The sequence below is a fragment of the Onychomys torridus genome, chromosome 3, assembly GCF_903995425.1.
Source record: "Onychomys torridus chromosome 3, mOncTor1.1, whole genome shotgun sequence".
Classification (NCBI taxonomy): domain Eukaryota; kingdom Metazoa; phylum Chordata; class Mammalia; order Rodentia; family Cricetidae; genus Onychomys; species Onychomys torridus.
Genome location: NC_050445.1, coordinates 55,854,656 through 55,880,790, shown reverse-complemented (window position 1 = coordinate 55,880,790; position 26,135 = coordinate 55,854,656). Strand labels below are relative to the sequence as shown.

Sequence of the window (26,135 nt, the reverse complement as noted above, 5' to 3'; positions counted from 1 at the left end):
TTGAACAACATGAAACCAAGACAGTGAAGGAAAAGCAGGAGTTTGTGCTGAGCTCCCAAAATAGAACAGCAAAGTAGATAGTTCCAAAGCTTTTGACCATACTAGGCAAGAGTTGTCACTGATGCTTTGGTGAGACTAATTCAATTTGAGATCATAACTCTTCATATATTTTATCTAGATCTATCATCACTTAAGTTGAAGACCAATAGCTAAAGGTTTGACTCAGTAATCAAGGCCTTTCCTGGCAGGCATAAGGCCCTGCTTTGATCTCTAGCACTGATTTCAAAAGTTATATATAATTATTGCTATAATAAAAATTGCTGTAATTTTGCTAGTTCTTAAACTCATAGTGTCTCAAATCAAAGACTCCCCAGACAAGAACAGTTAGCCATGGGAAGTGCACTGACTTTTGACCAAAATGAAGTGACAAAAGCTAGACATATTGATGTATGTCTGTAATATCTTGAGGCAGGATGATTACCTTGAATTCACTGCCTGCTTGTGGGCTACACTACAAAAACCCTGTCTCAAAATAAATGAACAAACCACAGTAGAGTGAAGAAACACATGTAGGTGAGTACTCTCCTTTATAGAAGTTCTTTTCATCATGATGTCATATGTATGGCTGGGATTATATTCTTTTTTTAATGGAACCAGAAAACATACTCTCAACTACCTGGAACACTGTCACTTTTCATCGATCAATGTTTCCAAATTGACAGGATAAAGGGGAAAATACAGTCTGTCTAACTGAAGATTACTCAAGACCATGTAAACTTCTGATGACTTCAGTGCATCACTGCACCTTTACATAGACACAACATCCCTTACTAGCACAATGGGGATTGTGAACTGCCAAGGCAAGTGCCTACAATTAGCAGGTAATCACTAACTGTAATGGAGATGTCTAGGCTTGTAAATAATTTTCTTATTGAAAAAATGTCATGTTTGCATTAAATGCTGTTATCAAGGGGGTTGCCTTGTGTTTAGGATGCATAATATGAGAACTGTGGCTCTGGCACCATCTGCAGGGCAAGTCTGCTCATTTCACCTCACCATAGAAAAACATAAGGTAACAAAGGAGATTTAAGTGAAGAGTGGCAGACATGGCTGTCTTACACACACACACACACACACACACACACACACACACACCACAAATTGAAACAGCACCTAGTTTGCTCTTCTTTTTTATTGCTTGAAATATCTTCAGTGGATGTATAAAGAGTACTACACAGAAGGGGCTTTACTGTGAGGCTGCCTTAAGGTGTGAGACTCTTTCTACAAAAATAACACAGCTGCATAATCTGTGAAGCTATGTGCTTAAGTCTACCTCAGTCTTGCAGCAGGACCCTTCCTAATCAGGAGAAAGGAGCAGCAAGTGTGGCTCAGGATGCCTTAAAAGGCCTTGGGGACTAGAAGAATCCAACTTCAGTTGTAGTTCTTTAACACAACACTGATGCACTCATCTTTGTATCAACATGACTATAAATCATAATTTTCTTTATTTTTGGTGCTGGGGATCAGAAGCACAGCATCTTGAATGCTATGTATGTATACTCCCTTTGAGCCCCACGCCCAGGGTTAATTTGTAATATTTTTAAATAAAAGAAAGCATGTGACAACAAATGCACTTAAGGTCCACTAAAGCCACACAGGTCTCACAGTTCAATTACTAAATGCTGATAAACTACACAGGAAGCCTCATGGATCCATCCATGTAGTAGAGTAATTTAAGGTGTGTTACTTTTGTTTATGTTGCATTTGTTTAACTCTGTGATGCTGTATTACTGTGCCTGTATAAAACACCTGAGAGTCTAATAAAGAACTGGCCAATTGCAAGGCAGGAGAAAGGATAGGCAGGGCTGGCAGGCAGAGAAAATTTATAGAGAGAAAAATCTGGAAAGAGAAACAGATCCAGAAGGAGAAGTTGAGAACTCCAGGGGCTACCTACACAGATACACAGCCAATCACAGAGTAAGAAACAAAGAAAGGTATTTAGGAATAAAAAAAAAAAAGAAAGCCCAGAGGCAAAAGGGAGTTGGGATAAGTTAAGAAAAGTTGGGTAAAAACTAATCCAAGCTATGGCTGGGCATTTGTAATTAAGATTAAGCCTCCATGTGTGATTTATTTGGGAGGTGGGTAGAGGGCCTCTAAAAGAGTAAAAACCAACAATAGTCAAGACTGATAGATAATTACATGTCCACACGGTTGGGCTTGCCCGTCGGACCGCCTAACTATTTCCGGTTGGGAATAGCCATCTCCGGATCAGACATCTTGCAGGACCGGGACTCTGTGGCTTTACGTGGTTGCGTAAAGCGCGCACGCAGCCATGTAATCTACACGCATGCGTGGAGTACCCACAGGAGTTCCTGTACGCATGCACGGCCCAACCTTTAAAAAGCCGGTGCCATTTTGCATGAGTCTCTCAGTCTCCCTCCCCCCCACGTGTGTTTCACGCATGCCTGTCACCTCTATCCTCTTTAATAAAACTCTTCCGGGACGTGTTCCTAGTGCCAAATAAATACTAACAAAGACAGCCTCACAGATTACTACAGCCAAGATTTAACTGTAATTCTTAATTGTCTCAGCATCGCCATTATAGATTGCCTAGGGTCTGGGGAAGACACTATGTCTGGCATGGGATATCTGAGGGAAAAAAATCCACACACACTATGCTCCTATGTCTGTTGACTTTATTCCTCTATGACAAAATTTTGTCTACACAGCTACAGTTCCATCAGGCATTTAGGGCAGTAATAAATCTAGATACACCAAGCTCTTTGTCCATCTACTTTACTTCTCTGGGATGAAATCCTGTCTACATAGCTTCAGTTCCATCCTGACACTCAGTTCCTCTTTGTCCCCTCAATTTACTGCCCTCTCATAGTCCTGCTAATGACTAAGCTCTTATGTTTCCAGCTTCATCTTCGTCCTCTGTTTCTTTGCCCTCCATCTCTACTTGCTCTCTACTCCTGGCTCTGATGAACTCTACAAGAGTTCTGCCTTACTATCTACAGAACCTCTGTGTTCTTCCCTTCTCCCTGGTCATGCCATTCTGCCTGCCTCTACAGAAAAACCCTGTTCCTTCTTCCCCTTGCCATGTGGTTCTCTGCCCCCTCAGGAATGTTGCTCCACTTTACCTTCCACCTTGATATGTAAAAACCTCTTTTGTTCTCAGTCAATTGTTCTGGAGAGAGCCACTAGGCCTCAAAGCAAAGAGATGGTCTGAGCTTCATTAGCACAAGAAACAAAGCTATGCATCTCCAGCTAGCTGTCTCCTATGCTCAGGGAGGAAGTTAGTTACCTAGAAGTTCGGTAGGTCTGAGGAGCTTAACTGTTTGTCAAATGGTCTGGGAATATTTGGGCATGCAAGAATTTCATAGCAGAAGAGAGCTGAAATATTAAAAGCTGGGTAACACCAAATATTCTTAATAAATGGCTTGCCTTTTGACAGACTTTGGCTAGTCAAAGTATAGCTTTCATACACAGCTGAACTCCTTATAACATATTCTTGTGGCTCACCTCACCCCATAAGATTGCCAGCATCCCCAAACAGCAGGAAGTAGTATGAGAAGCTACTCGCAAATTACCAAAATATCGTTTATGAATGTTTGTTTTTATTTAAAGGGGGTTGATTATAAATGCAATCTTTCTAAAGAAGAAAAGGATATATTATAGATACGATGGGATGGAAGGGTAGATTATTAAATCTACTTTAAAAGAGCAACAACTTGTTTACAATGTTTTACATTGCTATGGATTTTGGTTTATTGATGCAAATTTGAAGTTGATTTTGTTATAATGTATGTATTTCTACTGTTGTTAAGAATATTGTGTTTGTGCAGCTCATTTGAAATTGTAGTGTAGCCAGGCTTCGGTGGTGCATGCCTTTAATCCCAGCACTTGGGAGGCAGGGCCAGACGGATCTCCATGAGTTTGAGGCTAGCCTGGTCTATAGAGCGAGATCCAGGACAGGCACCAAAACTACACAGAGAAACTCTGTCTCAAAAAACAAAAAAAAAAAAAAAAAAAAGGAAGAAAGAAAGAAAGAAATTGGAGTGTATATGTAGTGTATAGTTGAGAAATACAGATTAATAGTCATCTATGATAATCAAATTTGTATTTGTGTTAGTTAAGTTTTTTAAGTATATATATATATAGATAGATAGATAGATAGATAGATGTAGATATAGATATTGATAGATAGATAGATAGATAGATAGATTTCAATTAAATAGGTAAAGTTCAAACACTTTAAAGACTTACTGAATATGGCATTTAAAATGTTTTAAAAACTTACACTTTTCTGGACAGTGAGACATGTCTGCTCCTGGCAGCACCAACTTACTTCAAAGAAGAAGATAGGCATTGAAGACACTCTTCTTCTTGGCAAAACTGGCCATTTGGGCAAAAAACTGCTCTTGCCTGGACTGCTTGACAGCATGTTATATAGACTGGACATGCAGGACCACTAAACTTTGCCTAAGCAGGATGAGATGGTCCTTTAGGTTCCTGGTTCACAGAGGAGACTGCCAGACAGTCTGCAGGACACAGGGGAAAGTGACTGATGAACTTTGTCAATAGGCAAGACAATCCTTCAAATTTCCTGTTTCACTAAAATGTCTGCCAGAGACTCTAGACCTTTAGGCTGAAGATGGATGTCCCAAAGTTGCAGAGGATTTTGAGTGACTCTCCAGGCAGCCAGATGTCTCTGTCATTTCTAGAACTTTGGAAGTTGCATACAATGCATTTCCTGTTTACTAAGGTAATATTGTATCTTTCTGGGGTCTTTGATGGAGCTGAAGATTAGATACTTATAATTATAGTCTTCCTTAGTTATGATAAAAGATAAATTAGATATGAAACTTTAGACTCACAAAAATAAAGTAGATGATAGTGTATTTTTTAATTTTGCTAAATACAAATAGACTAGATATTGTAACTATAATTCTTGCTTGATAACTATTTTGTTATATGTAATTTACTATGTTAAAGTTAAAACCTTCTGTTTTGATTAGACAAAAAGGGGAAGTGCTGTAGGATGTCTTTCTGTATGCTGTGAATATGTGTTGCTCTGATTGGTTAATAAATAAAGCTGTTTGGCCAACAGTTAGGAGGAATAAGGTTAGGCAGTACATTCAAACTAGAGAGAGAGAAGAAAGGAGAGTAGGGAGATGCTGCGAGCCACCAGTAGAAGCAAGATGTGAAAGTATCAGTAAGTCACAAAGCCATGTGGCAACATATAGATTAATAGAAATGAGCTGAGTTAAGGTGGAAGAGCTAGCTAGCGAGGAGCCTGAGCCATTAGGACATACAGTTTGCAAGTAATATAAGTCTCTGTGTATTTACTTGGGTCTGAGCAGCTACAGTACCTGGCAGGACACAGGAAAACTTCTGACTACAGATCCATCAACTGAACACTTGTCAGTTACACAAAATAGCTCAGTAGACACCCAGCTCTCCAGTTTTTCTCCTTATGTGCCAGCCCTTGTTAGTCTTTTTGTTGTCTAGTTAGTATGAATTGTGGGATACTCTTTTTGTATACTTTAAAGATGTGTCTCTACCTAAGGCACCTTCTGATTGGTTTAGGCAAGATTTCTGGGGAAAGAAAGGAACTCTGGAAGAAGAGAAGAGGAAAGATGTCAGAAGACATATAACAAGTAGGGCATACAGAATGGGAGAAGGTAAAAGCTACATGGCAGAATGTAGATTAATGGAAACAGGGTAATTTGCATTATGAGAGCTACTTTGGAACAAGCCTAAGCTAAAGGCCAAGCTTTCATAATTAATAAGTTTCTGTGTCATTACTTGGGAGCTGGTGGCCAAGAAGAAAGACTAGCTACATTTGATGCTCAGTATGTGGCAAATAAATTCACAGAGGGCCTGAAATGGCCAAGAAAAGGTTCCAAACATGGAGTCAGCCATGGCTTCCTGGTAACCTCAGTCTCTCAGGTAGTCCCTGTGCTTGAGATGTACAGAGGCAGGACTCCTTTAAAAGGTCCTGCCAAGCACTCAAGCAGCTGGTGTGCCCCTCAGCACCAGGTACAAATGCCTGCCTAGTTCAGACCCAACTACCCAGAGCTGGGAAGGTTAAGTGCTCCTGAGACTGGTAGGCATGGCCTCTGCTGCTGCCTTTAGACCTGAAAGGGGTGGAGCCTGCCACCAGTGACATGTGCTAAGTTAATCACTAGGAGGAGGGCCTAGCTGCTTAAGGTTTGGTTCTCACAGTCAGAGAAGACTACAGACGTGTATAGTCAGGTCCAGAAAACTTCCAAATAGGTACAATATGTTTGAAAATGTATCCAGGTGCTAAAGAAAGAAAAGGAAATGGGTATAAACAGTCATAAAAAGATAGCTTAAAAATAATAATGTCTTTAAAGAAAGAATAAAATGGTATAAACAAAAAGCCATGTAAGGATGGAAAATACATAGGATATCTGAATCTTTTATGGTGTTTAACTTTAAAGTTTTTAGATGCTAATAAAAACATGACAGCTGATGACAGACATTGGATTGTAGAAAACAACTACTAAATTAAACCAGCCTATATATTTTAAGGATCTCTTAACTTTAGAATGGGAGTCAGAAAATGTGTTGCATTGGGGATGAAATTATGCCTTTATTTCCACAGGTGAAAAAAAAAAATGGATTTCTTCAGAATTAATAAAGACCAGATTTGATCAGGGGAGACCTCCTGAAAATCTTGGCTATAGTCCTAAAGCAAAAAAAATTAAAATAAAATAAAACAAGAAAAACTACAAGACAGGTGTCATATAAGCTGATCCCTTGACATGGAAACAGCTCTGAGCCTGGATGAAACATGATAAATCTTGTTGGCTGCAGTGTCCTTATTACTTATTATTATATGTCATCCTTTCATATGGCATGTCTAAAAATTTATATTACAGTTTGGTTATGCAGTCCAAATTAACTTATAAAGTTACAGATGTCTTTTACCTGCTCTAACATAGAACAAAAAACATCATTAACTGACTTCTGCACACTACAAATTCCATACTTGTGTTAACATACATATATATGTTACCTTTAAAATTTTGTGTGCTTTCAGAAAAAAATAAGAACCAGATACTAATGAAGTAGCACATGTGATCCAGTTTCCCAGAATGTCTCTGTTAGTTTCCTCAAAAATCTACATCCAGAACAACTTTAAAACTGGTAGCTGAGATGGTCCAGCCTCTTAGACTATTCCAGTTGGGATATCAGATAAACCCTGTGTTTTCCCATCACACCAAGACTGGAAAACAACTAGCCCTTCCAAGACTTGATCATTATTCCAATTTTCTCAGGTTCCCCTAAAGATGCCATCACCCCCAGACAACAGGAAGCAGTCTAGAGAACATGACACCAACATTCCCAGGAGGTGGGGTTGGTGTTTTTGGTCATTTAAGGGATTATCAATGGTTGTCATAGTTAAGGGGTAGGTTGGCTACAAGTTGTTATTGGTCATGGTCAGGGAGGAAACTAAGCATAGAATATTAAATTCAAGGATACCTTTCTAAAAAGACAAAAAAGGGGCGGGGGAATATAGGAATGATAGATACTGCTGCCATGAGGACCAGCCTTCAGTAGCTCAAGGATTGAGGGGAAAACCATAGAGTCAGGGAACTCATCATTCAACTTAACTTTTCTATCTGAGGGACTACAGTTTCATTCTCTGGGGCCAGATATATGTGCTAAACTTAACTTTATGGGGCTGGAGAAAAGGGGAAAATACACACACACACACACACACACACACACACACACACACATCTTTAGGGTATCTCCATCGTCTCCTCTCTCTGTTCTTTATTTCTTTTCTTACCTCTATCCAGATGTATCCCTTCTGTCTCTTTTGATGTCTCCCTTCTAATTTTATTTTTTTCTTATAAATTATATACCTCAGCAAAATCTCTCAATCAGCATAAAAATTACAATGTGTTACATTTTATTTTTAATTGAATTACTACAAAGAATACAAGTAAAAAACATGTTTTATGATTCCCTTACATGATTAAACACTTACATATTATAGATGAAAAACAAATTATTCCAAGAAACCATTCATAACCAAACAACTTGTTATAGATTAACAGAGTGTAAGCAAGCAAGATATTTTTCTTAACCAGTTCTTCTTCTGGTAGGCTGTATTTTGTGGTTACAAAGAAATTACCAATCATTTTTATTACTTATCTCAAAAGATAATCATATAAGAAATCTTGAAAGAATCATGAATCTAACCTTTTATATATGAAAAAGAATCAGTCATCTCTACTTTAAATCCTCAAGGTTCACACCCATTCATCTACAGGAAGCTAAGGGCAAAAATGAGTACAAGAAATTCATCATCATCACCTTTGGTCACCAACCCATCCTAGCAAGAAAGGCACATCGGCCAGCCAGCAATAGCCAGGCTACCATTGTTCCTGCTCCCTGAGATCTATGAGTCCCTCTCTCAGCTATTAAAAATATGCCTTTAAATTGTTTCCCAAGATTTTTTTAACCTCAAATCCATTATCAAAAACATCTTATTCTAACCTTAAGTTATTTTTTGTTTGTTTGTTTGTTTGTTTTTTGAGACAGGGTTTCTCTGTGTAGCTTTGCACCTTTCCTGGAACTCACTTGGTAGTCCAGGCTGGCCGTGAACTCACAGAGATCAGCCTGCTTCTGCCTCCCGAGTGCTGGGATTAAAGGCATGCACCACCACCACCCAGATTTAAGTTATTTTTTAAAGCTTTGTTTCATCTATGATGCACATTGAAACCTGTAAGCACATCTCTCAACATTAAGATTGAAGTAAACTTGAACTAGCTTAGCTTCTGGGACACAATTGTTTTTCTTAATCATTAACTAAAGTCACAGTCTACATGGCTCCTCAGGAGAACTAGATATGGGACATTTGCTTGTTTTACTTTTCTATTCTCTGCAACCCCTGTTTAACCAGGGGTGGAAACAACACTATATCTTACTTTTAGCTATATTAGTTTTCCCACTGAGCTAACCTCTATCATAATCCCTTACTATATTTATTAATGATCCTCAATCATCAAAATCCTACTTAAACTAACACTATTATTATACAAAAACACTGGTACAGTTAAACAGTACAGCTTAGAAAGAAATCATCTTGATAATAATCCACAGGTAAAAATGTCCAGTTAAATGGGATGTTTCCATGAGATTATCACACCACATTAAAAGCAGTAGGACTGTCCCTATGCCCATTCACACCTTGCCAGATGCCAGAGAAAAATGGCAGTGGCAAATATTTAAAGGTACTGCAGTAGCAAGAGGCATTCTTGGGCCAAAGCCCTCAGGGTCTTGCCTATCCAGGATTTACTCATCAGAGCTTTGCTTCCTGGTGGGCAGACCTGTCAAACTTCAATTGCCACATGATGTTCCTCTGACATGGCCACTAGCAGATAGAATAAAAGACAAGAATATTGAATCTACATTTAAACTAAAAAGAAACCATTAATCTCAAATAGTTTATATTGGTTTGGATTTTTTGTATATTGACACATTTAATGTTATTTTTGTTATACTGTATATATGTTTCTACTCTTGTTTAAGATATTGTACCTATGCAGCTCATTTAAAAATGTAATGTATAATTCCAATCTTTAAAAGCTATTATTACAAATTATTTAGGATAATTAAGAAATTCAGGTTAATAGTCATCCATAACAATCAAATTTGTGGCCATGTTAGGTATGTTTTCAAGGTCAAGCAGATACATTTTAGATAAATAGACGGTCTTCCAATACTTCAGAGACCTATAGAATATGACATTTAAGATGTTTTAATAACATAAAGCTTTTCATGACAGTGAGACATGCCTGCTCCTGGCAGCATCAATTTATTTCAAAAAAGGCTGATATGAAGACCCTCCATATGGAGTTTGCTTTCATTGTGGCAAAGTTAGCTACTGGCCAAGAAACTGCCATTGCCTCTACTGCTGGCAGCAAGCTGTCCAAATTGGACAAACAGGAGACAGAAGAAGGCAACTGCTGAACTTTGCCAAGACAAGGTAGGACAGTCTTTAAAAAAATTCCTGCTTCACCAAAAAGTCTGTCAGATACTTTAGACTGGTAGGCCAAAGAGGGATGCTTCAATGTTTCAGAGGATCCTTGGGTGATTATTCAGGAAGTCAACTGTTTCTGTTACTTCTATAGTTTTGGAAGTTGCTTGCTCTGTATTTCTTGTTTACTCAGGTAATATTATATCCTTCTCAGGTCTCTGATGGGATTGAAAAACAGATATAGTTTACAGTTTTCCTTATTATAAAATTAAAAAAATAAATTTACATAAGAGATGTAAAGTTTATAAGGTTGAGAAATATAAAAGCTTAAGTTATTTATCTAAAAAATGGTTTAAGGTCTAAAATGATAATTTTATTTTATTTAATTAATTAATTAATTTATTTATTTATTTTGAGCTGAGGACCGAACCCAGGGCCTTGTACTTGCTAGGCAAGCGCTCTACCACTGAGCTAAATCTCCATCCCTAAAATGATAATTTTAGGTTGGTAATACAAGTTATGATAGAAAGTGGTTTGTTTAGGTATAAAACTTTGGACTCATCAATACAAGATAATTAATAGAGAAATTTCTCAAAATTTGCCAAATACACATGGAATGAACAATGTGAACATAATTCTTACTTGATAATTGTCCTTATTAAATATAGTTTTATTGTGTTAAAGTTAAACCCTTTCCTTTTTATTAAGACAAAAGTGGGGGAGATGTTATGGAGGAATCTTTTTTATATACTTTAAAAATGTGTCTCTGCCTCAGGCACCTTCTGATTTATTTAGGCAGGGTTTCCGGGGAGACAGGAACTCCGAGAAGAAGAGAAGAGGAAAGGTGCGTGCAAGACAGAATAAGTAGGACATGCAGAATGGGAGAGAGGCAAAAGTCACATGGAAGAATGTGGAGTAATAGAAACAGGGTAATTTAAGTTAGAAGAGGTAGTTTGGAACCAGCCTAAGCTAAAGGCCAAGATTTCATAATTAATGATTATGATGAGTCTCTGTGTCATTATTTGGGAGCTGGTGGCTGACAAGAAAGACTAGCCATGAAGAATTGTTTGTTTGAGTTGACTTAAAGTTTATGCTCACTGGCTTTACTTGTTTAACTCACACATTTCTGACTTGGTGCTTTTAAAGAGTAAATATTTAAACTCGGCAACAAATTATATCTACTAAATGTAGTAATCATTGAAAAATATCAAACCAAATATTGATATGCACTGATGCCCCAGCATATTTAACTGATACATTTTAGCAGTAATATTAGTAATAACAAGACTAAAATGCATATGCTGGACTTTGTTTTTCCTTTTTAGTGCTGACAATTGAACCCAGAGCTTCATGTATGATAGGCCAGTGTTTTCCACTGAGCCATACTCTAGCACTTTGTTCAGTTGCTGCTTGCTAATCACTGTAAAATTGACATTAAACTTTAAAATTACCCAGCACCCCTGGAAATAAGTATGATGACAGTTATGTTGTAAATGAATAGATTCAAGAGTACAAGACAGTTACGTTTTCTATATAAGCCCACATGCTTGGGATGAAGTAGAGCCAGGATTTGGAGCTGAATTGCAACCATGGTCTGCCTGTCACAGGCTTCCTCTGGGTGTGTCCTCTCATGACTTTCCTGTCTTAGTCCTTTACCAGCACTGTGATCTTAGTAATACCTCTCCAGGTGTGAAAAGGCATTCTGCATATACCCCCACTTACACTTTCCAACCCCCAACATTCTTCCCAACAACACCCATGCTCCCACCACCAACTTGCCATCTTTTTGTTTTGATAGCATTCCTCATGTGTGCTGGGGTCTGGAATGATCCACTGGAGCATGAGAAGTCTAGCAGTGGTCAAACCCTTGAAAAGAAATGATTCCCTAGCAACTATCTACTACCAATAGCTAATCAGAGGTGGAGCCTGGAACCCATTTGGGCCATCCATGCTGGAATTTTGGCTAACTTCATCTTCTGTGGCTTCTGTGCACTGACTGTGGTTTCTATGAGTTCATGATTGTGATACCAGTGTCTTGTCCAGAAGACAGAATTCATACCTTTCCTCCCATCTTACAGCTTCTCTGTTTTCCACCACCTCTTTCTTGGTGTTCTATGATCCAAGCTACTATTAAGCTGCCATTTTTCTTCCACTGGTATCCATACCTAGGTGCTGGGGTAGTTGAAAGCCTCATGGCAGCGTTGTAATACATGCTTCAGAATAACTCACTGTGTCTGAGAATTGGTGCTAGAGTTTGAGGATGATCAAGGACTGTGTCAGCAGCAGCAAGGCTTCTAGAAAGCACTGGGTTGGTGCTTTATGCTGGAATCTTCAGTATCAACCTCTCAGACCTTCAGCAGCTGTTTTCCCAATAGTTAGTTCTCTATCTTCATGTACAGTTCTTATAAAAGCCTTGACAAGCCAGCTGGTGGTGGTGCATGCCTTTAATCCCAGCACTCAGGAGGCAGAGGCAGGTGGATCTCTGTGAGTTCAAGGCCAGCCTGGGCTACCAAGTAAGTTCCAGGAAAGGCACAAAACTACACAGAGAAACCTTGTCTCAAAAAATAAAACAAAACAAAACAAAACAAAACAACAACAAAACCAAAAAGGAAAAGCCTTGACAGTCTCCAATTCTGCATTAAATATTGTGTATCTGGGAGACATCAAGTGGCATATCATTCTGACTGGCCTCTGTTACAGACACAGTCACAGCTGGAACTGAGAAAAACACAAATTTGCAAATATGGTATTGTATCACAAACATCAACTTAATGTGTAAATATCAAACCACACTTCAAAGCCAAATTCAAAATACTGAAAGTACTTATTTTGTTTTTCTCTAGTCTGACAACTTCAGATCATTCTATATTTTATTAGATTTTTCAGTTTTTATAATATTTTAAAGCAATGTTCAAATAAACTTCAAAAATTATCTTCAACTTTTTCTAAATAGAGTTTCATATCTAATGGTAGAGAGCTTGTAAATAGAGCATGTTTCTCAATGATGTTTCATCTGTAATAGAAAGAGAAAGTCAAGTTCCAGTAAACGGTAGAAACTGTCTGACCTTTAGTAGCTATTTATTTTCTCTTCTTCTGACATGACACACAAAGCCCTTTCAGTTCTGTTAGCTGCTACACTCAGCACTGTTTTCATAAAATAGATCCAAACAAGAGCAGGTGTGAAGGTAAACTGACTAATACATATAATGTGACCCATTCTAAAAAAGCATTCCATTCAAATACTCAGTGTCCAATAAAACTGCCTTTTATATCATTTGGGAAGGGCTACATATTCAGAGTATTTACACATTTCTCTGCAGCATCATTCCACGTCCTTTTCTTTCTCCTCCACTCTCCTCTCCTCTATTCAGTGGAACAATAGCAGACTTATATAGGGCTTGTTCATATCTAACCCTCTCAGCATTGAACAACTTTGCTTTCTGAATTTCACACCAAGGCTCTATTTTGTTCCTGCTATTTTCAGGGCAGGATCTTATCCCGGTGCCGGGAGAAAATCATACAGAAACCGACTTTTCACCCAACACAGACTGATCCAGTTTCAAGCTTCAAGAAGAACTTATTATCAGTTTCAACATTATAATATTTTAGTATACTTAGATCTTTCTGACCTCTGGGCTGCTTTGTTTTATTTTGACATAGTGTCGCAGTTCACTGCACAGCTAAAAATGATCCTCCCATCCTTGCATCTGAAGGGTTTGCGCCTCCGACCTTTTGAAGGACTAAGTAGCATATGATGGCTTTTATATTAAAATTCATAGAGAAAGACATCTTTGAGGAGACTGTTGGATGTGCACATGTATGCATAATATATATAGAAATCAGAATGAAACATCTTGATAGTCTGGAATCTGAGTAGTAACTGAGCAGGTATAGTGCAGACTTTTAGAGAGAAGCTTTGGAATAAGTGTGTTACAGCAGCGGCCTCACAGGACAGGGTGATGCCGTCTCAGACAGCAAGGAACCCTGTTCATGCCTCAGTTCTTCAGTTTCTGAAATACAAATTTCAGTGATTTTAGAATGCCTAATTCTAGCAATTGGCACTTTTCTTTTCTTAGAAATGGATTTTAGTAGACAACAACAACAACAACAAAAAAAAGAGAAATATTTTTTTGTCAGGAAAATTATGAGAACAGACTTTTGTGGTACATGGCCATTAAAAATGCATAGGGCTGGACTTAAATGAGTGTGGTAGCGACTTCTTAATTTAAAGTGGTGGGTATTTTGAGAGAGGTGGGGTTGGCTTTTTGCTTGCATTTGACCAGAGCATAAACTAGTTGTGTCCTCTGTCCTACTATGGAGTAGCTGCCTGCTGGGGTCTTAGAACCCTGCATCCCACTGTACAGTGGGACACAAACATTGCACTGTATTAGATGCACGTAAGATATTTATGTGAGTGTAAAATGACATTAGCTTTGGCTTTGGAGGCAAATATTGAATCTATGTATGCACTACTTTGGAAATAAATGTTAACAGTAGTCAGTTGCCAAGTAGAAGACTCACAGAGATGCCTCTATCTATTATTTGTACTATCAGGTACCTGGATCTTCCTTTCACATTTGATTCCAGAGTATCCAGTGCGGCAAGAACATACATCAGGAAATGCACATCTTCCTCCATGAAGACACTTCTGGGTACAAATGGCTGCAATATGCAAATGTTTTTTTTTTTTTTATTCACTGTGTGAATCCTGTAATACACAGTATTCCACTGGCCTGAAGCTATTTTGTGATTGGAGCATTTATACCATGATTCCCAAAGCCATTACTTCATATGACACATACGTGAACTGAAACACCACACAGAGATATGTATAATTTCTGTGCTGCTCAAAAATAAGTAAAATAAATTATAATTGACCATAGGAAAGAAGTGCATGGGAAACAAATGTGTAACTTAAATTTTCTGGTAGGTGCATTGGAGTAGAGAAGAAACAGGTCATGAAAAAGAATCTGTTGGTGACCCAACTATGGGCAGATCTAATTCATCTATGTGCTCTCTTACTTTATAACCTACACCCCAACTCAAGGTATACTTTATTAAATTAAACTAAAATTGTATTAGTTATGTTTTAAGGTATTTGAAATACATATTTTTAAAGGATTCCAAAGAGACCATTGGTACTGGCATGTTTACAAAGCAATTTATATCCTACTTTGGATAGTATCTAGTTGGAAGCTCCCTGACTTCTTCCCTCCCTTTCTGTTGTTCTGTACACAGGCTCTTGCTATGAGCCCTCACTAGCTTTATACTCCTGATGTAGCTTGAACTGGCTCAAACTCATGGCTGTCCTCCCAGGCCAGCCTTTCAAGTGATTGGATTACAGGTCTGCACCACCATGCCCAGCTCATTCAATAATTTCTTAAACATATTTTCACTGTCCACACCAGGAAGAGTTTCATGGAAATCTCTCTTAAGGTCACTCTAAAAATATCTATATCTATCTCAGTATCTACTTGTGCATCATTATCTATAAAAGTGCTTGTAATAAAATAATCACTTGCAAGTAGGTAAAATGGCCACTATAAGGGGAGAGGTCATTGCATTAAACATAAATACCATGCAGTAGCGTTAAAAAATTTAATGTAATACTTACAATGATATTTTAGGACAGGTAATATGTTTTTAAGTAATATTGAGTAAAAATAAGCATACCACAAAATTTTATATATGTAGTTATTTTTTATGGGAGTCACACTGTTGTAGTACGTAATTTTGAAAGTTCACATAGTTCAAGAGTGTTGACAAGCTGTTTTTTATCCTGCTGTATATGGTTGGGTGAGAATGTAATACTTAAGGGTTCTACACTAAGAAGTTCTATAATCTAGATATCATAAAATTGAATGGGCATTGTCAGCATTGTCTAGAAGATAGCAATAACATTTATGTTCAGTTAGAATTGTCAGTACATTAGATAGTTTCTGGACATTTAGAACAAAAGCATTTTGAGGAAGAGGTTTGTTTTTGAGTTACATAAAGGTCCTGCAGTGCACAGAAACCATATTCCCATCTTTGGACTGTGCTTAGAGACTCTCAGTCTATAACTATGGGAGATGATTCCAAATTTGTGGAGGATCATGAGGAACAGGGGGACAAAAGAGGGCAATGGAAGGGAATATGATCAGAAGACATTGTACACATGTGTGAAACTCTCATAATGAAACCCATCATTTGTGTGATTAACATGCTATTTTGAAACTTTAAAAGGAAATAAGAGAAACAAACCACAAATTAATTTCTCACTGATTTCAAATGGGTATAACATTGGCTAACATTTACTTTTACTTCTAAATTTTTAATTATTTTTATTTTTTGTGTGTGACAGCCTTAAATGTCAGTCTGACATGACCCTAGGACCACCTAGGAAGGAAGTCCTAATGAAGTTTTGCTTAGATCAGGTTGTCCTATGGACATTTCTATGGGGGATTATTTTGATTAGGATTTAACTGATGTGTGAACACCTAGCCCGACAGATAGTGGATGGCACTATTCCAGGTTTGGGGCCCTAGAGAGTTGATGAGTGAAGAAAGCTCTCTAATCATTGGAGTATTGATTTCTCTCTTCACTGTGTATGTGATGTGAGCTTTAAGCTCCTGCCATCGTGACCATCAGATAACAATGAAATGTGACTTGTAATTGTAAGCTAACATAAATGGTTTCTTTCTTAAGTTGCTTTTTGTCAGAGTGACACAGTGAAATTAGGATAGTATATTGACACATGTGTGGAAATCAGAAAACAACTTCTGGTGTTCTGTTATTTTCAGACTGGGTGAGAAGTGCAAAGGGGTCAGTATCTACAATCCTGTTTTTACTGTGGATTTCTCCATGTGCTACAGATTAATTATTCCCATAGGTTCATACTCAGGCCATCACGTAGAGAAAGGCTCCTTACGTTTCTCACACTGTACCCCTTCCCAGGCAGACGGGCAATGACACATGCTGGGAGCAATGCATTCACCACCATTTTTACATTTCTGAAGGCAGATTGCTGTAAATACAAAGGTAAACAAATTAAAACTTAAACTGCTAGTCTAATTTTAACATAAACTATGAAAAGTAATTTTTAAAAAAGGAAAAACTTGTAAGCCAAGAATTAAAAGATTTTTGCCCAGCTGGGAATGATGGAGCACACCTATAATCCCACCATTTTGGAGTCCAAGGCAGTAGGATCAGGAGTTCAAGTACATCCTCAGTTATATAGCATGATCAAGGACAGCTTGCATGATATAAGACCCTGCCTTAAATAAAACGAAAGAAAAGAAAACACGTTCATCAATACCATTTTATCAGTTAATCATATTCTTGAAAAAAGTCTTACCAACATGTCTTGCTAAACAAAAGCTGACCAAGGAAACAATAGACTTGCCAAAATGGATGGGGGAAAGACCAGAGGCCTTAACTCTATGTAAAGAACTGTAGTCAACTAAGACATGCATGTTGAGAGTGGGAGAAATAGTCTTCCCCAGAGAAGAGCACCTGATTCATTATCAATACAAATCAGCCATCGTTGAAAACATACATACAAGAAATCCTGTGCAGACTGAATAGGTTGTATTTAGAAATCTGTCTATCTAGCTGTCTGTCTGTCTGTCTATCATCTATCATCTAGTATCACACACACACACACACACACACACACACACACACACACACACGGCATCAGTGAAAGAGGCCATGCGTTTGAAAAAAAGCAAGGAGGAACACACATATGGGAGGGTTTGCAGGGAGGAAAGGGAAGGGAGAGATGATGCAATTATATTATAATCTCAAAAACAGGGGGAAAAAAGAAAGAAAAAAATGTGATTTTAATGATCCCCAGAGCACCATGGTTTATCCTAACTCTTTCCCCAATTGTTGGAGTTCTACAATGATTTACGTGTTGAGCAATATACTATAATAACTGTTAATTAAAAAATATTTTAGTTTCTTTGGAGACAGTCTCATTATGCAGTCCTGCCTGATCTGAAACTCACTGTGTAGACCACCTCGAATTCACAGAGATATATCGGCTTTTGCTCCTATGTTGGGATTAAAGGCATGTACCATCATACACAGATCAAATAACAATTTTATACAAAGAATAAAGAAAGCATTTGAGGGAGGGTTGTCACTGCCATCTTTGCAGTTGATCTGCTGGAATGGGTAGAATCCCACCCTGGAAAGGCCTGAACTGCTGAACCCAAGTGGAGCTAAGAAATCGGTGCTTTTTTCTAATCCTTCTAAACCTAACTTCAGATTATGAGTCCAGACCTGTAGTTTATGCTAGCATATATGGTTGCAAAACTGTCTTCCTGTGGCTCCATCTTTCACTATTTCAAAATGCCATCTCCCAAAGTGGGGATGAGCGAGCAGAAATAAAAGTGAACAAATGAAAACAAAAAGACTCTTGTCTCAAATTCTGCTGTACACCTTCATGAAAGTAGGCCTTCCCATTCTGAGAGTCATAGTCTTTGTTTTACTTACGTGTGTTACACTGTTTCCCACTCCAACCAGAAGCACAGGAGCAAATATTTGGTCCCACACATTTTCCTCCATTCATACACATAGGCTCACAGATGCCTTAGGGTTAAAAAAAGAAAAAAAAAAAAAAAGGGACTTGTGAAACAGGAAAGACTTGGTTTTACCTGTAGTACATACATATTTTAGTGGTGTCTTACTTTTTTGGCATCTCTTTCCGGTGTACCCACCACGACAGGTGCACACGTTATTCCTCATACAGTGGCCACCATTCTTACAGGGAGGGTGACAGACAGCTGAAAGAACACATGGCAGTCATGTGTGAACAGTACGTATTCAATTATTATATACTGCACAGTGCCTCATGGGCTTGTTATCTATGAGGCCGTAAGATAGAGGAATGTGCTATAAAAATAAAAGATCACAACTGCAAGCCATTGCAGCTGTCCTTTCTAAATAATAAAATGCGGAACTCAGAGCCATCAGCCTCTAGCAGGTTAACACCATTAAAATGCCTTAGCATTGGAGTCTTCACTATAATCCTGCATGCATTATGAACCTTAAATTACATTTCACTAGCACGACAGGAAATCATGAAATGATCTGGACAGAACCAAGAAAGTGAATCAAAGCTTAGCTCTATGTTAGAATATATTTCCTCCTATGCAAATTAGAATGATGCCCACCATTTGCTACATTAATTCCTAAAATCATTAGGATATACTTTAAAATGGCTTCAGTCTGATCAAGCCATGAGGTGGCTTTATATGATTGGTTCCTGTGAATGTTGGGTAAAATCTTTCAAATAAGTCTTTTGCTTTGTTGGAAATAGGTGTTAGCTGTTTAGTGTACACTTTCCTGGTATTGACCAACCATGATGGTGTCTATGCTAGAAAACAAATCTGAATTTTGTCATTTTAATGAGATAATGGCTATTGTTTTGTGTTTTTTCCATATATTAAAATTAAATGGTATTTTATTTCTTTTCCAGTGCCAAGGATTGAGTCAGGGTCCTATAAATGCTAAGCAAGTGCTCTACCATCAGGCTACATTATAGACCTTAAATATTGTGTTTTCTTTTCTTGTTTATTTGTTTTGTTTAATTGTACCCAAGCTAGCTTGCATGGACAAATTTTAATTTATTTCCTCAATGGACACACTTCCTCCAACAAGCTCACAACTACTCTAATAAAGCCCTACCTCCTAATAGTACTATTCCCATTGGGGGCTGTTTTCTTTCAAACTACTAAGTTCCACCCCCTGACCCTCAAAGACTTGTAGCCATATCATAGTACAAAAATACATTCTCTCCAACTCCAAAAGTTCCCGTAGTCCATAAAAATCTTAACTTATTGTAAAGTCTAAAGCTCAAAGTTTTTTCTGAGATTCATGCAATCTCTTAACTATAAACCTCTGTAAAATCAAAAGCATAAAGCAGATCACATACTTCTAACATATAGTGGCACAGCATATACATTACCTTTCCAAAAGGGAGGAAATGGAGGATAGTGAGGAAATACTGGACCAAAGCAAAATTGAAAACCATCTGGGCAAATTACAAATTCTATATCTCCATGTCTGATATCAAAATGCTCTTCAGAATTCCAATTCATTTTTTTTTTAACTGCAACACTTTCTCTCTCTTCTGCTGGTCCCACTCCTTGTTATCAGGTTTCCTTGACAGGTATCTCACCATTCTGGCATCTCCAACATCTTGGGGTCAACAAGTCAATCCAGGATTCAACTTCACAGCTTCATGCAATGGCCTCTCTAGGCCTCCATTCAGGAATACCCCTGACACATGCCTGGCCTCAGCAGCTTTACCTTAGTCACAAAGGAAGATTCCATAACACCTTTCTTCTTTCCTTGATTCTAAAGCCAGAACTTTAGCTGCCAAGTTCTGCTGCTTCTTTGGCTAGAACCTGGCCCCCTCATTCAACTAAATCACTACCTTTCTATTTCCAATAGTTTCCTTCACTGCCTAAGGTTCTATGACCTGAAATTTGATCTATCGGCCAGACTGGCTTCAAACTCAGAGATCTGCTTGCCTCTGTCTCTAGAGTGCTGGAATTAAAGGTGTGCACCACCACATCTGGTTCTAAACTTTTCTTTAATTCCTTTTCTAAAGTTGGAAACGTCACTGTATGGGATCTAGCCCTGAGGTCACAACTCCCTTTATTCCAATTCTTAATCTGTTTATCTCTTTGAACACAAGGCTTATCTCCATTCCATCTCCTGGTGCTTCTTTTCTCCTCAAATTGTACATTTTGTATTTTTTTCTTATTTAGCATGCTCTTTTCCATTATAAATCTTCATTAGAGTTACCACTAATAACCACATGACAGAGACTATACTAGGCTGTTTTGAGATTTTCTCTGTCAACAAAATTATTCCAAATCTCTCCACATTAGCCTCAGGTAGACTATTTGACCATTTTGGTAACATATTAAAATTCTTCTCCTTCGAAACCTCTTAATCCAGGCCCACGCAGTTCATCAAATCACACTCAGAACCTTTTTTTTCTATGTTCCTACTAGTATGGCCCATTAATCAGTGCTTGAAGCATTCCACTGCTGTCCTAACCCAAACTCCTAAATTCCTCCAAACAAAAGTATTGTCAGGCCTATCACAGCAATAACTGAGTCCCTGGTACTACTTCTAGAAGTCTTAATTAGGGTTTCTATTGCTGTAAAGAGACACCATAACCACAGCAATTCTTTTAAAGAAGAACATTTAATTGGAGGTAGTTTATAGTTCAGAGGTTTAGCCCATTATCATCAGGCAGACATGTTGCTGGAAAAGGAGCTGAGAGTTCTATATCCTGATCCTCAGACAACAGGAAGTGAATTGTGATACTGGGCATTGAGTATATATGAGACCTTAAAGCCTGCCTCTACAATGATATACTTCCTCCAACAAGGGCACACCAACTCCAACAAAGCTACACCTCATAATAGTACCACTCCCAATTGGGGCCATATTTATTCAAACCACTTTACTGGATGATGGATTATGAGGTGGGTTTTAGTTTGTCTGAAAAAATGAATTTCAAATTAATGGGTTTTAGTAAAAGAACTTTGTAGACTGTCAGTATGTATTAGATGTGCCAGTATGTATTAGATGCATTTTAATAACTGCTTTCTTCATTTCCAACTCCTCCAAAAACATAATTGATTTTTAAGAAGATTTATAAATAAAAATAGCACTTTCAGTACAAAACATACAACTAGATATATTAATGAATAGACTGTGTTAGGTTGAACCTTTTCTGGTTCATGCTGAGTACTTTTGGATGCACACATAAATATTTGTGTGTGTGTGTGTGTGTGTGTGTGTGTGTGTGTGTGTGTGTGTGTGTTTGTGTGTGTGTGTGTGTGTATGTATGTAATGTATATGTACCAAAGGGCATGCAGATCAAATAAAAGTTTCAGGAGGCAGTTCTCTCCTTCCTCTGTGTAGATTCCGCAGATTGAACTCTGTTGTGAGGCTAGAGAACAAGCACCTGTACTGCAAGATCCATCTCCTCAGTGCTAGTGGTAGATTTTTTTCTAAATATGTATCTAACATAATTTGTTAGTCATAGAAAAGAAAAATATAATATGCTTTTATACATCTGTGGTGTTTTGAATAAGATGGCCCTCATAGGCTCATATATTTGAATGCTTTGTTACTAGGGAGTGAAACTCTTTGATTAAGATTAGAAGGATTAGGAAATATGGCCTTGTTGTAGGAACTGTTTCACTAAGGGTGGGCTTTGAGGTTTCAAAAGCTCATGACAGTCTCTCTCTCTCTCTCTCTCTCTCTCTCTCTCTCTCTCTCTCTCTCTCTCCTTTTCTCTCTCTCTGCTTGTGGATCAGGATGCAGGTCATAACTCTTTCTCCAACACCATGTTTGCCTGTGTGTCACCATGCTCCCTGCAATGGTAATAATAGACTAACCTATGAAACTGTAAGTAAGCTCCAGTTAAATGCTTTCTTTTAAAAAGTTGCCTTGGTCATGGTGTCTCTTCCCAGCAATAGATCAGTGACTACGTTTCTCAAGCCATACATTTGAAGCCATGCTTATTAAGAAAGTAATTTTTATGTGATATTTGCAGCTTAATTTCACTCTTCTCTTTGAAATTCTACAGTGCCTATGCCAATCATATTTATTTTCAACCATATCCTGTGTAATTTGATTCAGTTGCCCTCAGTGTGTCATCCACCTTCTCTTCCCCCATATGACCAATCTCATGAAGGGATACAATCTCATCACATCAGGCATGACAGCCAGAAAATTGGAGCCCTTACAATATACTTATAGTAGATTTCCAAGGTCCCAGCCCGCTCTGTCGAAACTAGATAGTTTCCAAAACCTGCTTTCATTTCACAGCAAGTTGTTTCTCAGTCCTTTAAAACAAGGCACATGTTTCTTTTGTTCAACTTAATAGATTAGAGATACTTTCCTTTATTATTCAGTGTTGGCACCCTTTTTTTTGGAGGAGTATTTTTCTTACAACCCTACCCCTACTGCAAGTAGCTTGGTACTGTGAGCTTGTCATTTCCCCTTTACTTCCTCTGCTCAAAACTATATTTATAACTCTTTAGCATATATTTAGTCATAATCCCTTAGTTTTCAAGATTTTCCTTAACTCTTTCTATTGCACAAGCTGGTTCTTCAGAGGAAATCTGAATTAAAGGAATACTATCCCTATTCCCATCTCTCTAGTGTTTAAGTGATATTTTCTTCTTTGTTCCAGTTTTTTCCTGTGAACCTGAATCAACTGCCCAACAAAAGATATGATTATAAATCACATCATAAAGCAGAATGTCATTAGGAGTCATTTTATTACAGTGTCCTTTAGCAGAACAATAGTATTTGCTTTTCTCCTAGCTCTCTGGCCTATCTCGCCTCTGGTTCTTGGCCACCCAAGTAGTCTCAGGGTTCTGCTATATTCATGGATCAGTGTTTTGCTCAACCATTATCAGAGACTCTTCCTCTTTCAGTAGGTGGGAACAAACAGAGACCCACAAGCTTGACAATGTGCCAAGAAATATTAGAATATTCTACCTTAAATTTTCTATCTCCACAAATCTCCCTACTCAGGGCTCAGGGAACACTGTGGAAAAGGAGGCAGAAAGAGTGTAAGAGCCAGAGGTGGTGGAGAACACTAAGGAATAAGGCCTTCTAAACACAGTGTGACCAATGCACATATAAACTCAAAGAAGCTATAAAAGCATGCTCAGGGCCTGCAAAGGTGTAAGACAGATGGAGTCCTAGCACCTCTCATTCCTAACCAAAATGATAACTAACCACAAAGGAAAATTAGTGTTTTTGTTTTTGTTTTTATTTTGTTTGTTTGTGGTTATTTTTTTAGTGAAGTCTCACTGGATATACAAGCCACTCTTAAAGGCAGGCCCCTTGCCCAGCAGTGTAGATGGCCAACATGAAATTAACTCAACGGCATCTTTGGAGGTTCTTTGTCACCCAGTGTTTTGTCAAGGCATTTTCTTTTCTTTTTCTGTGTGGTGTGTGTGTGTGTGTGTGTGTGTGTGTGTGTGTGTGTGTGTGTGCGCGCATGCGCACATCCACACATCTCTATGTGTTTCTTGTGCTTTTATTTTTAAAGTTCTTTTCCTTCTATTTCCTTGTTTGTTTTGTCCTATTCCAGTTTATTTTTATTTTATTATTATTTTCTAGATACTTGTTTGTTTTCTAATAAGAGAAAGAAACAGTGTGAATTTGGGTGAGAGGGGAAGTGGGGAAGACTAGAAAGGATTTAGGGGAAAGGAAACTGTAATCAGAATATATTATATGAAAAAAAGTTATTTTCTACAAAAATAAATCAAATTGTATCACATAATAGTGTTAATTTTATAACTTTAATTATCAAGGTTTTTTTTTTTTTTTTTTTGGTTTTTCGAGACAGGGTTTCTCTATGTAGCTTTGTGCCTTTTTCCTGGAACTCACTTGGTAGCCCAGGCTGGCCTTGAACTCACAGAGATCCGCCTGGCTCTGCCTCCCGAGTGGTGGGATTAAAGGCGTGCGCCGCCGCCGCCCGGCCCAAGATTTTTACATATGTTCTACAATACATTTGGTATAACTCTAAGACTAAAGCTAAAGGAAAAATTTGAAGCATTTAATTCACTGGCATTAGATCTTAATTCATAACTATGTTCTCATGCCTGAAACATTTCTATTAATTTGGAAAGAGAGAGAAAGAGAAGTCTCTATCACGATTCTCAACCTGTGAGTCACCACCCCTTTGGTGTCTAATGACCCTTTTACAGGGGTCACATATCAGATATCCTTTATGTCAATTCAAAACAGTAGCAAAATTAGTTACGAAGTAGCAACGAAAATAATTTTGAGTGGGGGTTACCACAACATGAGGAACTACATTAAAAGGTCTAGCATTAGGAAGGTTGAGAACCACCTCTAGTGGGGAAAGATGTTAAAAACAAGGTGCAGAAAAGGAAAATGATGATCCACATCACCTTGCATAGAGTTATACACAGATGCATTCACAAGTGTTCAATGAAACTAAAGTCAAGAAAACATTAGACAAGATAAAATTTAACATGGGAAAACATTAGACAGATAAAATGTGCCAAAAATGATTGAATTGAAAGCAATGGAAACACCACTATTCATTATAAACTACACTAGCATGTTGTACATTCACATCTTACCTTGACAAAACTTCACAGACAGTGCCCATTCTGTTAACCTAACATATCTTGAATATTTGGCAACTCTGGTACATTTGCATGAGTTGGTTTTTGTGGCCTTATTTACATAGTCATAAGGAATAGAGAGGAAACAGTCTTTTTTCCATCTGAAACTTGATATGTATTTCTGCAAAGCTCATTTTCTTATTTTGTATTCCTAGTTTTCCAATGTCCTTTTTTTTTTTTATTTATGCAGAAGGAATACTTACCATTCTGGCACTGTGCACCAAAGAATCCATCAGGACAGAGGCAAGTGTTTGGTTTATAACAGGAACCACCATTGAGGCAAACAGGATCACACAGAGCTAATGAACAACAGGTAGAAAAGAGGTAACAAAGTGCTGTTATTTAAAAACTGAGTGTGGCAAAGGTGTATGGAAGGAATCACAGTGACATACTTTAACTACAAATAAAAATAGCCTATATTTTAGACTTCAACAAACAAGAAACAAAATAACTTTGTAATTACTTTGAAAGTATGTTCATGTGTTGCATTAATAACATTAATAAGAAAGCTAAGAATGTGGAGTGAGTGTGATTAAAATTCAGAATGCTTTTGGTAATGATTTTAGGCTAAGAAAGGGTAACTCAACTCAACAGCATGGACAAATGTATGTGGCTATGCATACACTTGGCTATGCATACACTTTATTCCTTTGCAAATAAAACAGGGGCACTTTACTCAAGCCCCGCCCCCCCCATGCTCAAAATGGCTGATGCTTCATACTTTGTCTTGCGTTGATAGCACTTCTGCTTCTATTTTCAGCCTGTTTTACCCAGTCTGCAAGGTATATTAAGTGTACAGTTCCCTTCCAAATTCAACTTGCTGGGATTCCTTGATGTCTTCACTTCTTGTAATATGTGGTCTATTTACATGTCCTATCATAAACCAACTTGCTTCACAGTCTTATTTTAAAAAAAAATTA

At 37.8% G+C, this 26,135-nt stretch overlaps 1 protein-coding gene across 1 annotated transcript in view; it reads right to left on the bottom strand.

Moving 5' to 3' along the window:
- Positions 1-12,972: 12,972 nt before the first annotated feature.
- Positions 12,973-26,135, bottom strand: part of Vwde (von Willebrand factor D and EGF domains) — a 58,846-nt gene continuing 45,683 nt past the window's right edge. The window contains exons 25-30 of the mRNA XM_036182397.1: positions 25,419-25,514; positions 18,700-18,795; positions 18,506-18,601; positions 16,935-17,030; positions 14,583-14,686; positions 12,973-13,037 (exon numbers count right to left, since the gene is read on the bottom strand). Of these exons, the coding sequence (XP_036038290.1) occupies positions 13,023-13,037; positions 14,583-14,686; positions 16,935-17,030; positions 18,506-18,601; positions 18,700-18,795; positions 25,419-25,514 (503 nt within the window). The 3' untranslated portion in view covers positions 12,973-13,022. The remainder of the gene's footprint in view (positions 13,038-14,582; positions 14,687-16,934; positions 17,031-18,505; positions 18,602-18,699; positions 18,796-25,418; positions 25,515-26,135) is intronic.